Raw genomic sequence first — 13407 nt, 5'->3', positions numbered from 1 at the left:
CTAAAGTGCTAGGATTACAAGTATGCACCACAACAGCCAGGCAAGGTGGATTTTTGTTGTTGTTGTTGTTATTAATTTGTCTTTTTTTTTTTTAAAGCTAAGGATCAAACCCAGGGCCAAGAGCTCTACTACTGACCTAAATCCCCAGCCCCTGAATTGAACTCTTATTTAAGAAAACAGGTATTTTAAAATAGCAACCCTGTGGCTTGCCTCCATCTCAGCTGATGACCTCATCGTGATGAGGTGACTGTAAGCCACTTTTTTACTAAGGTTAAAAAGAGTACGTGCCGTGTAGCTTCTCCCCCATCTTGATTAAGAATGACCACGTGGTATAAACCAACTAAGACAGCACCCCTAAAACTTCTTAGTGCTACTGAGCCTTTCTATCGTCACTGTGTCTCCTTTTTAAACTGAAGAGACACAGGTCTCCAAAATATATTGGATTAGAATGAATTTGTTGTATGGTGATGAATTCCTAAGGCTATAAAGGAGTCTACTCAGGTTAACAAAAGCCAACTAAGAGATTTACAGTTAATCTCTTCTGCCTTTGCAGTGTCCAACCCATGATTCTAGGAAATTTTAAATAGGGAACAACATGTGTTTGATAAATAAGGTACGTTTGATATGAATTCCTAAGGTTTGCTCAGGTTAACAGTGACTGATTGAAGATAATGTCTAGCCTTTGTCTTGGCCAGCTTTGTTGGGTTTTAGCAGTTTGAATAAACTGAGTCATATAAGAAACTGATACTTTTTAAAGGTACACTATGAAAGGACCAAAGAGAATACAGTCCCCAGTCTCTCTGCGAACTGTATGCATGGTTTAGATTTTTATTTTGATGCCAAAGGATCTTCAGTTAAATCTTCAACTCAAACTTAACAAGGATAAACTCGTGATCTTGTGAAAGCTACTAACTTGTAAACTGCTAGGGGTAATTGGGTAATTAAGACATGCATTTAATGGACAGTCACTTTATAAATGATCAAATTCTGTAATGTGCTCAGAACTGTGCAAGTACAAATATAATTCATTTACAGAACAAGCTTTATTTAGCCTCCTGAATGTTTTCAAGGTTAACTGGAACAAGTAAATAAAAATAAGAAAAGCTTATTAAGCCTAGTAGATGGCTCTCACTGCCCTACCCCTCCTCCCCTCTCCCCCCCCCCCACCCAGAGATCTGCTGTATAAGGCATTTAATGTGTTTAAAACAAAAAACAAAAAAACAAAAAACTTTGGGGCTGGAGATATGGCTCAGTGGTGAAGAGCATTGACTGCTCTTCCAGAGGTCCTGAGTTCAAGTCTCAGCAAACACATGGTGGCTCACAACCATTTGTAATGGGATCTGATGCCCTCTTCTCCTGTGTCTGAAGACAGCTACAGTGTACTTATATATAATAAATAAATACATCTTAAAAAAAATAAAAACCTTCCTGTGATAGACAGAAATGCCAACTAGTTATAACCCTAAGGTCTCCCAAGAAGACCCTGGGAACAGAGGGCACACAACTGGACTGTGTTAATACTAACCACTGGGAAAAGAGTTGTCCCATGCCTTGCCTACTGCCAAGGCCCTGCCCACACTGTAGTCACTGTTGGCTTGACTACCCTCCTCTGCCTCACCAAGGTAGATCCGTTTTCCCAAGACCTTCTGGGTCTGGCCTCTGAAGGCTAAGGCTGTCCTCTGTGACTTCCAAAGGCAGACAAACTCCACCCACAAGGAAGTCATTGAGATTATCAACAGGGAACCCAGGGTATCGGTCCAGGTAGCAGCTAAGTCTCTGTCATTTTAACTCATACAGAGGCCATTTGGGTTGAAATCCTTGCTTTAATTTATCCTTCTCAGATCTCTGATGATGTTGATGGCCAAACTTAGCAGTTTAAAAGCAGCAAGCGCCCAGTTCCCCACTACCCAGCAGCTGCCTGCTCAATCCATTTCAGATGTAAAAATAAGGCTCCCAGAAGGTTTCCCTGGCTGGCAGACTTCACTCTGAAAAGAGATAAACTCCCTAAGCAGGTTTTAGGATCAGTCTTTTACTGTTCCCCTATTTAAAGGAGCTTGCTTTGCAACGGCTGCTCTCAGTGGTCAGCCACTTTTATCTTCCGGTAAATGACTGGGTGGAAAAAGAAAAGGTTTGAGGCTTCTAAGTTCCGGTGGTCTAAGAAAGTCATTGACACACAAGCTGTAAAGGTCGGAGGTGGGGTAATTTAAAGTATGTGAAAAATGAGAAATGGTTCAAATTTCTTCCCCTCTCTATATGCTATTGTTATATTAAGACTTCAAAAGTTCAGGGTTTTGGCATTCATCAGCGGAGTTATGATGAGCTATTAATCTAGCCCTGGTAAAGCACTGCTAATATTATCCTAGCCACAAGTATAGACTTAGTGCCTCCCATTGTGCTGAAAACGTCACTGACCAATTTATACACCCAGCCCCGGGACAGAGGAAAGAGTGTTCACGCTTTTAACCCCAATTCACTTTGGGGGTCCCCAAGCTTTTGTAATGACTCAAAGGCACAAGTGCACTCCAGCTGTTTGTTGACAGGGGCGCAGCCACGACAAAGATCAAGGCCTTGAGACCCATGGGAAATGGACAAAGCCCCCATAGGAGTCAGAGTAGGGGAGAGCTTCTTTCTGTAGTCGAAGTATACCTGTGCACAATTGGGCTGAGTGTGTAAAACTAGCAACCTCAGTTTCTTCCTGCTGGTGTTCACCCTGGTGAACGAGGATTTCTGTGCATATTACAGACAGCAGTGAAGCTTATGTAGCCAAAAATTTCTCTCTATTTATAAAATGATAGAAAAGGGTGCCACATCCTGGGCAGCTTTGCCTTGGCACCCGGGCTAAGGCCAACGAGGGGATGAAGAAATGGTAGAGACGCACATGCAGAAACGCCGTGGTCCGGTGAGAAGTCGCGCTCTGGTGGGGCTGTAACCTGGACCTCAGTGTGAACACCAGCAGGATGAAAGTGAGGTTGCTAGTTTTACACACTCAGCCCAATTGTGCACAGGTATACTTCGACTACAGAAAGCTCTCCCCTACCCTGGCTCCTATGGGGGCTTTGTCCATTTCCCATGGGTCTCAAGGCCTTGATCTTTGTCGTGGCTGCGCCCCTGTCAACAATACAGGTCCAATCAGAACTTCACTGCAGTGTGCCTTAGTTGTGGCTTTACTGCCTGCAGAGACGCCGTGACCACGGCTGGCACGCTTATTGGAGGCTGTTTTGGAACAGTTTGCAGTCTCCAGTTAATTGGAAATCTGCTGGGACAGATATACAATAGGAGCAGAAGGTAAAGTTAAGGAGCTCAGAGGTGCTTTGACCCTAGGTGTATACTGGGAACGTCCAGGCCTGTGGCCTTGGTAATTGGGGTTGAGGGAGGAGACACAGAGAGACCTCATCTTCAGATTTGGGCAGTAGGCAGAGAAGCTGAGGCTGTTGATTGACAGGTGGCTCTAAGTTGAGACTCTCTGAAGCTTCAGAGACCTCAAAGCCAACCCCTTAGTGACACACCTCCTCTGGCAAAGCCTCTCTACCCCAACAAGGCCACACCTCCAAATAGTACCACTCTCTGTGGGCCTCTGGGTGCCATTTACTTTCAAACCACCACAACCAGTAACCAAAAGAAAGTGGGGAAGGGGCTGACAGCAAGATGGCTGAGTGGTTAAGGGAGCTTGCCACCAAGTCTGATGACCCGAGTTCAATCCCTAGGATACAAACAGTCAGTGAAACAAGAGAGCCAGATCCTCCAAGTCGTTCTCTGACTTCCATATATGCACTGTGGCAAACATGTGCTTGCCTACACACACACACACACACATACACACACACACACACACACACACACACACACACACACACACACACACACACTAGAAATGTTTACTATAAGAAAATATGCCCCCCAAAAGCCCCCAAAACAAAAAAAGCTCAGCATGATGGCACACACCTTTCATCCCAGCGCTTAGGAGTCAGAGGCAGGTGGACCTTTGAGTTCAAGGCCAGCCTGATCTACAAAGTGAGTTCCAGGACAGCCAGGGCTACATAAACAAACCATGTCTCAAAAAACTAAAAAAGAAAGAAAGGAAAGAAGGAAGGGAGAGAGAATATGAGGGCCTAGCAGATGAAGCAAACTTTACATTTTAAAAGAATGTGGGGTTGGGGATTTAGCTCAGTGGTGCCCTGGGTTCAGTCCTCAGCTCTGAGAAAAAGATGCGCAAAGACCTTGTTTAGCCAGCAAGTGGCTCAGAGGTGAAAGGGGCCACCAAGTCTGACAGTCTGAGTCTGATCACCAGAACCTAAGTAGTAGGAGGAGAGCGTGAGTGTCTAAAAGTGTCCTCTAACACCCCATATGTGTACAAACGGGTTAATAAAGTAATTTAAAATAACGAGACTCCATTGCTGAAGACAGCATATACTGTGGTCACAGGACAGAGAAATCAGGCTGCAACTGAGCGCGCTCCCTCCACGCTGGTTCACCCTCTTTTTTTTTTTTTTTTTTTTCTTTTTTTCGGAGCTGGGGACCAAACCCAGGGCCTACCACTGAGCTAAATCCCCAACCCCCCGGTTCACCCTCTTAACGGTGTGCAGGCTTCTTGGAGCGGATTTGCCATGGACAGTTTACCACCGCCGTGGGCCCTAACTATGGCACCGCTGACTGTCCAGGCAAGACGTGTCCATCGGTGGGCGCAATAGCAGCAAGACTGTTGTGTAGCAAGCTGCTGCTTTCCGGTTGGACGTGAGGCCTGCTCCACAGGAGGGAGCTCTCATCTGGTACTGTAGACCTGGCCAAAAGCCATGGCCGGTGAGGTCATGGACGCTAGTGTGGAAGACTCTGCTGTTGCTTTGCTAAGCGGGTATGATGTGGCTAAGAAGTTATGTCTGTGCATAGAGTGCTGCTGTCAGCTCTAGTTGGAAAAGTTGTTGTTGCTTTGTAACGGGCAGCAGGAACTACAGAGGTTACTGCACTGAGACTCGTGAATGCTCAGTCATAAACGGGGCACCTACATGGTCCGCGGCAAGGCTCAGGGAACACTGCAGAAGAGATACAAGAATGACAATCAATGAAAAGGGGCGGCCTGTTGTTTGATGCTGTTTTCCAGGCAGGACAGGGATATTATAACCTTAACTCACAGCAGCGAACACAAGACCTGCTCAGTAGGGAAGGGATTCACAAGGCCTCACCCCGAGACCTCTGATCAGTTCATGGTTGCTGGGGAAAAGAGAGACATTTTATTCATTGGTGTAGCCACCGATAAGGTGGCCGTGCTCCTGTAAATAGTCCCTCACCCACACTCCTGTAAGCGACCCTAGGGAAATGTGTCCTCCCCTCCCATGTGAAAACAGAAGGAGACTGGTGGGAAACAAGATAGGATTGGTGGAGCTGGGAGGGGGACAAGAGAGAGAGCATCGAGGGTGAATATGATCAAGTAACATTATATATTTATGTGCAAATGTCAGAATGTACAGTTATTGTATGATTATCTATGAGTAATGTACGATAATAAAAATACAAAAAGTTTAAGAGAAGGGAAAAAGAACATTATATAACCAAAAGTTTTACTACATGAGGGTTCTACACATGCCTGCACGTAATGGTGAACCGTCAATGTACAGAGAGAAAAGAATCTCAGGGTCAAGGAAGAAACAAAGTGCACGGCAAGAGCTGGAAGCTGGTGTATCCCTAACACGGGCAGAGCACCGGGCAGGTGGAGAAAGAAAATAGAACACAAGAAAACCATGGGGACCCCAAGAAAGCCAGGACTACCCCACACACTGCCCAAGGGCACAGGGGACATTATCTTGGAACACGGGGCAGGGGTCTCAGCGACTCCTTTGCAGAGAATGTGTTCCACCTTTTTAACCAAGGGATCAGGGACAAACTCACAAGGGAGATTAGGAGAGTCTTAGGGACTGGAGAAGACACAGCACGGGGAAAACCTGCCAGGTGCGTGAAAGGGTGTTCAAGGGAATTAGAGATTTACTCTTGCATTGGTCAACTAGGCAGATCTCAAACCGGCAGCCCACCTTTGTGACTTAAAGAAGAAGAGGAAAACTAGATCCGAAGACAGCAGAGGAGAGGAAATAAAGATGGGACAGAAATGAAAGGAAAGAGCAAAAATCACTTGCTTCTTGCACTTGCAGAAGAGCCAGGTTTGGTTCCCAGGACCCACACCAGGCCCCTCGCAACCGCCTGTGGTTCTGGCTCCAGGAGACGACCCGTCACCCTTCTCTGGCCTCTGTAAGTACCTTCATGCACAGGTGTATGCACACAAAGACAACCATACATAACCATACCTGAAAAAGAAAAAACTAAAATATTTTTAATAGGAGAAATGAAAGGGGGATCGATCATACTACTGATTCTGAAAAAAGGGGGGTTAACTATAAGGTAACATGGGTGTAAGGTAGGGTATACCAATGGGTAGTGAAGAGACTGAAGTCTCTCCCAGCAAGGTCTGGGGAAATAGTTCAATAGTTAGGAGCACCTACTGATCTTCCAGACGACCCGAGTTTGTTTCCAGCACTCATGCAGGGGGTAGGGGCAGTCAGGTCTCTATGGGCACCTCACTTACATACACATACCCATCCCCACGTACGCATAGTTTAAAATAATAAAAATAAATTCTTTAAAGGCAAGGGGGGCCACAGTTAAGAGCCAGAGGACCCAGGCTCGGTTCTCAGCACCCACATGAGGTGTCTTACAGTCTGTTTCAGTTCCAGGGCATCCTGGGCCTTCTGGAAGCAGCAGCCACCTGCGTGCACATGCTGCACATAAATATAGGCAGGCGCACACATAAATAAGAATAAATAGATCTGGGGCTGGGGATTTAGCTCAGTGGTAGAGCGCTTACCTAGGAAGCACAAGGCCCTGGGTTCGGTCCCCAGCTCCGAAAAAAAGAACCAAAAAAAAAAAAAAAAAAGAGAGAATAAATAGATCTGAAGGGGAAAAAAAAACCAGCAGAGACAAGTCCTAGACGCAGTGCTTCCCTGTTGGATTCTGGGTAACAGGTGAAGAGCCCTCGCCCATCTGCCTCAGCTTTCCCGTGTGAGGTGGAGCAGGGAGCACTTCCTGCCTTCGTCTATGAGAATGACATCCCCTAAAGCTAGGCAAGGCAACCACAAGAAAATCCGGGTCAGCACCTCTTAGGATCATGAATATGGAATCCCTCCACCACACACCAGCAAGCTGAGTTCAGTAGCCTAACCGAGTCTTCACCGTGATCAAGCAGGATTTATCTCTGGACTGTGAGGAGGATGCAGTACATGAAAACTGGCAAGTACAAGACCTCACCAACAGAGTGAGGGAAGAAACGCATGATCATGTCCAGACGATACGGGAAAATGTTGAAAGAAGTCAGCACGTTTTCGAGAAGTTTTCCTCGGTCTGATAAGTGGTCTTATGAAAACCCTGCGGCGAGCATCACAGTCAACAGCAAAAGACCAAAAGCTTCTCCTGTGAGATGAGGGAGAAACGCCAGGTATGGTGGTCCACGTCTTTAATCCCAGCCCGAGGGAGGCAGAGGCAGATGGACCTCTGTGAGTCTGAGGCCAGCCTGGTCTCCACAGTAGCCATGGCCGTGTGGAGAGGCCCTGTTTAAACAATTGAAAAGGTGGGGCTGGAGAGATGGCTCAGCAGTCGAGAGCACTGGCTGCTCTTCCGAAGGACCCAGGTTCGATTCCCAGCACCCAGGAAGGTGGTAGCAACCATCTATAACCCCAATTCCAGGGGATCTAGCACCTTCTTATGGCCCCCACAGACATGTGGTGCACAAACCTATGTGTAGGGAAAACACCAACATGTGTCAATTTTTTCTAATTAGAGAAATAAACAACAACAAAAGATTGGGGAGAAGAAAGACAGCTTCTCTTCTATCTAACCCAGAACTGCCCCCCACCCCAGCAACCAGGTGAGATAAAAGAAAGGCATCGGATAAGAGAGGGAGGACAACATGCCTTTAGATCCTGAAAACACTAAGCAGGTCACCAAAGTATCGTGTGAACTGATAAGCAGATTCATAACTGACTCTGTTTATAGAGTGGGATTTCAAACCGGTCCTGTGTGCAGAGCAGAGGTTGAGACAGGAGGCACTGTGGCTAGGCCCAGTTCCAGCGGGTACAACATCGCAATATCATGCTGGGACTGTCCTGTGTGTCGAGATGGGCAGACTTAGTAGCCCACTCAGCTCAGCACTGGTCAGTGGAGCAAGGGTCATCATGGAAGGTGGGGCCCAGTGAGAACCCAAGGAACTCCCCCCCTTCCGGGAGTGATGAGCCTGTACAAAGTGTTTCCCTGGGGGAATCGGGGATACCCTGTTCAAATCCACTTCTCTGGCCTCTGTGAAAAGCAGATCAGCTTTGATGGAAATCAGTTGATCACAGGAGGCAATTCCTGGGCAGATCCACACACACTCCTGGTTGTTGACAGCTGGACTGCTAAAGTGGCAAACACACTCTCCTTTTCTATGTCCTCGGGAAGAGTAAAGGCAGCTGAGCCTCATGGGGTAAAGGCAAGAGTATACTCTCCCCCTCCGACCTGGGGCTGAGGCCACTCACAGCTTCTCTGTTGTTGGGGTAATAGTTCGTGAAGGCCAGGGCAGGCCTAACAACGGCTCCCAAAAGATGCCTGTATCCTGGTCCCTGGAACTGGTCAGTGTGTTGAGTTTATGGCCAAAAGGGACTCAAGGTGGTGGAGACCTCAGGTTGCTGACCACCAAGGAGATGTGATGATTAATCTTGCTAACTTGACAGGATTTTGGGTCTCCCGAGAGATACACCCCTGGAAAAGTTTGTTCAAGACATACCCTGAATGTTGGTGGCATCATACAATGGACCAGGGTCACTGGCTGGATGAATAGGAGAAAGCAAAAGAATACCAAAGGAAAAGAATACCAGGCATCCTCCTGCCTCCCGGGCCTCTCTTTTTGTTTGTTTGTTTTATATTTTATGAGACAGGGTTTCTCTACTATTAGCCTAGGCTGGCCTCGAACTCAGAGATCCGCCTGCCTTCGCCTCCCAAACGCCAGAATGAAAGGCATGAACCACCACACCTAACCCATTCATCCCTCTCTGCTTCTTGACTGTGGCTACAACGTGACCGCCGCCTTGGGCTCTTGCTATCATGTCTTCCCTGCTGTGATGGACTTCGGTTTCTTTAAACCATAAGCCAAAAACAAACCCTTCTTCTCTGGAGTTGATTTTCATCAGGCATTTTGTCAGAGAGACAGGAAAACTGACTAACCCTGGAGGTGATGTGCCAGTCTCCGCAGAGCCCAGTGCACACGCAGGAAGATGGAGGCAGGGAATGCAAGGGGGATAGACGCTACTCGGAAACGAGGGCAGAGGCCCTCTAGTAGGGCAGGGGTCTTAAAGCTGGGAGAAGGAGGAAACACAGATTTGGCCACAGTGTCATTAGAAGGACCAGGCTCTGTGCCACTTCCTCGTGTGGCTATCCGGCTGCCAACCCACAGGATTTCTGGATAGCAAGCATGGATGCACATTGCATATTCTAAGAATCTCCACTTATGGTAATGGTCACAGCAGCACAAGGAAACGGTGCGACAGAGTCCTTGAACATCTGCACTGGGGCTCTGGAATCCACAGGTCTGGGACATACACGGACACCCTAAGTTAGAAGAGAGATTGTCCTGTCTGCATCCTTGTTCACCAACTCTGACCCAACCCGGGCCTAGACATGGGTGTCACATCGTCTTTTGTGGTTCATTCGTGCCTCCAGGTGGGAGTGGATGGTGGTAAGGCAGGCCAGGTGTGGTATAACACCTTGGCCCAGATGAATTGTCGTCGATTATACCCCCTATGCCGGAAGTTCCTGAGGCATGGCAGGGAGACGCAGCCCCCGTTAGGAGCACTTGGCCTCCCACTGCTCTGGGCAGGAAGTGTGTCCTAAGTGGGATCTATTTGAAGACAGGCTCCTGGAAATACTGAGAGGAATCAGCCTGGAAACAGTGATTGGAGGAGAGGTCTGAGGAAAGGTGGGAGACAGGTTTATAGGGACAGTGGTGTGTGGAGTGACATCCCTAGAGGGGATCTACAATTTGGAGACACCTGACAACCATCAGGCAGGAGGCTGTGAACAGAGTGGCTGTGGTGGCAGGGGTGCTCTCCCAACATGGGTCCTTCTTGTAAGATTGACCTGGACCAGACTACCCTTGCCAAACCACCTTTCTCCCCAGGCAATCAGCTCCGGCTGACGGCCCAGAGAAAATCAGAAAGCCACAGAGATCAGGGCTGAGCAGCAAAAGGAAAACCGGATAACAGAATGCCTCGGGGTCCCTTAGAGTAGCCCTGGGACGACAACAGGTTGGGATAGCAGCCAGCTGCATAGAAGATGGAGCCAGCATGTGGATATAAACTTGTTCCCACCACTCAGAAGCCCAGGAGCCTCGGCTGCAGGCGGAGGCCACGCTCACTCCCCTCCACTGGCCAGCTCTGAGCCAGTACCAGATGCTGTGAAAGAAGCCATCATTACCCTGGCCTAAGTGAAGGTCTCTTCTAGAAAACCCCAAATACACTCCTGGCACCCCAGCGGTAACATTCCTGAGGCTGTCCTGTCCAGCCACTGCAGGTCTTCCCAGGATACACAAGAACAGGGGAGCAGAAGTGTTGCTGCAGTGTGGGAAACAGCACTAGTCCTGGAGGATCCTGGCTCCTCCCATCTGGCGTCCCCTCTGGTCTGAGTCTCCACGGGGACTGCATCCCCACACATCTGTCTCGGATGAGTCTCGGGAACCCAGGCATTGAATTAGGCATAGACAAGTATCCTAGAGCAACCTACAGACCTCACGTGCATCCTGTCCTCGGGATAAGGCTGGGTCCTCCCGGCACACGAGGATGGGAAGGAAGGAGGTTCACCAGGGACACAGGTGTTCACAAGCAGCACGGTACAGCATTTCCCAGAGCTTCCCAGAGAGAACTTTGGAGGGAGAGGCAAAGGGCACAGCAAGGAGGCAGAGTGGCCAAGGAGAACAGGCGCCTGAAGCTTAAGTAGACCCAGAAAACAGTCAGGAAAAGTATGGAACACTGGGGCCAGCTGAACTGGGTCCAGGCACCAGCCTCTGGGAGCACCGTGGATGGAGGGATGAGACTGGAGCAGCTTGGCTAGATGTGTTGGGTTCAAGACATCCAGAGAAAAGTGGAGGGGCAGCTGAAGATGGGGTTGGGGCACCGGCACGGAGATCTTAACCTACTTGCACCTTGGGAACACAGAGCTGGGACCAGAGCCAGGGGGTGAGCAGGCTGACCAGACCTGGTCCCTCCTGTCCATAAACGCTGGAGCCCAGGAAGCAGACACAGGACTCTGGACTCCATGGTGGGATTCCCCAAGCACAGCTGTGGCTGGATCATTTTACTGCCACCAGAGGGCGACAGGCTCAGCTCAGGAGACTCAGTGAGACCTTTGCAAGGTAGACTGGAGCTGCGGGCTTGCAAGACATAGGACTCGGGGTTTTCTGCCTGTTTCTGCCCAGCTGCGTAAACTATATGAGCGCTCGAGAGCGCGCGCGCACACACACATAGGCATGAATGCTTTTGCACGTTTATGCATACACACCTGTGCATGTGTACACTCGTGCACATACCGTGCATATCTGGGCCCATGGCAAGTCCCCTTACTGCCAGTCCCCCTTCCCCCAGCCAATGTAGGACACTCAGGTTCTCACCTGCAGGGGCCTTGGTGTTCTCCGAAAAGGACTCTTTGCCTGGACCGCTGGCCTTCCTATGCAGCTGTTGGCTATCTCTCGGGTTCCCTGAAGGAAGGTAGCAGAAGTGTAAGGATGTGAGTCGTTCCTCAGCCCATCAACTTCAGGTGGCGTTTATGGGACACCAGCTAGGCTTGCTCCCAGGCTATTAGGGAAGGACTCACGAGGCCAGCACATGCAGCAGTTTTAATGAGCATCGTCTTCCAACAGCAAATACACCTTAGCCTGGCATCATCAAGAACCAACAGACATATCTACCCCTGTGTCTGGAAGCAAAACCCCAGGCCCAGGCACGTGGAAGTCCCAAAAAGGGCACCCCCCCCATAGTCCTGACTGCTGCCCTCACCGCCCCCCAACAATGCCCCTGCCACTTTCCAAGTCCTTCAGCAAAGCCTCTCTCCAACTCTGCTCCAGCCAGACAGGTGCTCTCAGTCTGCTCCTGAGGTTTCTGGGCAAGGGCAGGGTGGATTGGGGGGGGGGGGGTGCTGGGTAGGGCTGGGCCAGGCAAACCAGTCTGGCCAGTGAAGCAGAGTTGGTTGGGATGAGGCTCTGGGCGTGGGTGTGAGTCAGCAGGCTGGGGCTGGGGGAACCACTGGGGAGCATGTCACCTGGAGCGACTCCTCGAAACAGGAGGCCTGGGAAGGAAGCCTCAGATGAAAGTTGGTCCTGGACCCCCCAGCTCCACCCCTGGGACTAACAGGTGGGCCGTGCGAGGGTCCCTTGGACCTTGCTTTAATTTAAAGGGGATGCTGGACTTCCAGTCATGACAGTAGTCAGGTCCCACACCCCATCCCAGGAGCCAAGCTAGACTTTTATCTAGGTTTTTGAAGGCTCAGTGTCTTCACCAGCCCATGGTGTGGCCCAAGTGCTTCATGCTGGGGTTATGGTGGCCCTTCACCTCTGGCAAGCTCCTGCCCAGCAGGGTTCATCTGGGTAGGCCTGGGGCTCCAGTGGTCAGCTGGGTTGGGATGGTCTATGGGTCAGTGAGGGTCTGGGCAGTTAAGGCTGGCGTATTTGGGATGCAGCTCTTGGCCCTGTGGCCAGTTTGAGTTTCCCGCGACCGGTGATGGAGGGTGGGGTAAGGGGGTGGGGGGTCGGCTTGGTGACGCCCAGGCAGGACCAGGCAAGTTCTCAAGCAGCAGTTTAGCTACTGAGAGCCGCCCCCAGTTTCTCAGTCTCCCTCCCAGTCTGGCCAGTGAAGTCTGTGGCCTGTAAAGTCCCGCACCCTGTGTCAGCATGTTAGTCAGCCTTCTCGGCTAGGGTGAGCCACTGTGCCGCCAAAGTCTCTATAAACTCTCTGGTGTGGCCCAGTGCCACAGAGTGGGACCTGTGGGGCCTATCGGCAGAGCCAGGGCCCTGGGCTCTGCTGCCGTGGTGCGGAGATCAGCCAAGGGGCAGCTTGGCTACTTGGGACAGCGGGAGCAGAGGGCTGAACCTGGCTGAGAGCAAGCAACCTATTGTGGCCTCTGGGGTGTCCGCTGAGCTCCCCAACCAGGCCAGTTGATGAGCCAGGCCCCTGGGGAGCAGACATCTGGTGAAAGAGGCACTGGATCCAGGGCCATGTCTGGGAAACGAGCTCGAGCTCGAAAGCCCCGAGGCAAGAGGGTGGGCAGGGCCCAGAGGGCAGCTGGGCGGCAGGGCCCTCAGGCTGAGCCCCCGCCCCCCAACACAGGGGGCCCTCAGGACCAGGTGGGGGT

The 13407-nt window shown here is 50.2% G+C and overlaps 1 protein-coding gene across 9 annotated transcripts in view; it reads right to left on the bottom strand.

Annotated features, from left to right (window-relative positions):
* The window catches only part of Iqank1 (IQ motif and ankyrin repeat containing 1), a 34213-nt gene that overhangs the window by 17453 nt on the left and 3353 nt on the right, over positions 1 to 13407 (bottom strand). For 8 of the 9 annotated variants that reach the window (XM_039080522.2, XM_039080526.2, XM_063264668.1 and 5 more), the window contains one exon: positions 11672 to 11758. In XM_039080522.2, the coding sequence (XP_038936450.1) occupies positions 11672 to 11758 (87 nt within the window). Of the gene's footprint in view, positions 1 to 11671; positions 11759 to 11874; positions 12346 to 12608; positions 12856 to 13407 lie in introns of those variants that run through there. The other variant, XM_039080525.2, reaches the window with a different exon arrangement.

This window comes from Rattus norvegicus, chromosome 7, assembly GCF_036323735.1.
Source record: "Rattus norvegicus strain BN/NHsdMcwi chromosome 7, GRCr8, whole genome shotgun sequence".
Lineage (NCBI taxonomy): Eukaryota > Metazoa > Chordata > Mammalia > Rodentia > Muridae > Rattus > Rattus norvegicus.
This window is presented reverse-complemented; position numbering and strand designations above follow the sequence as displayed.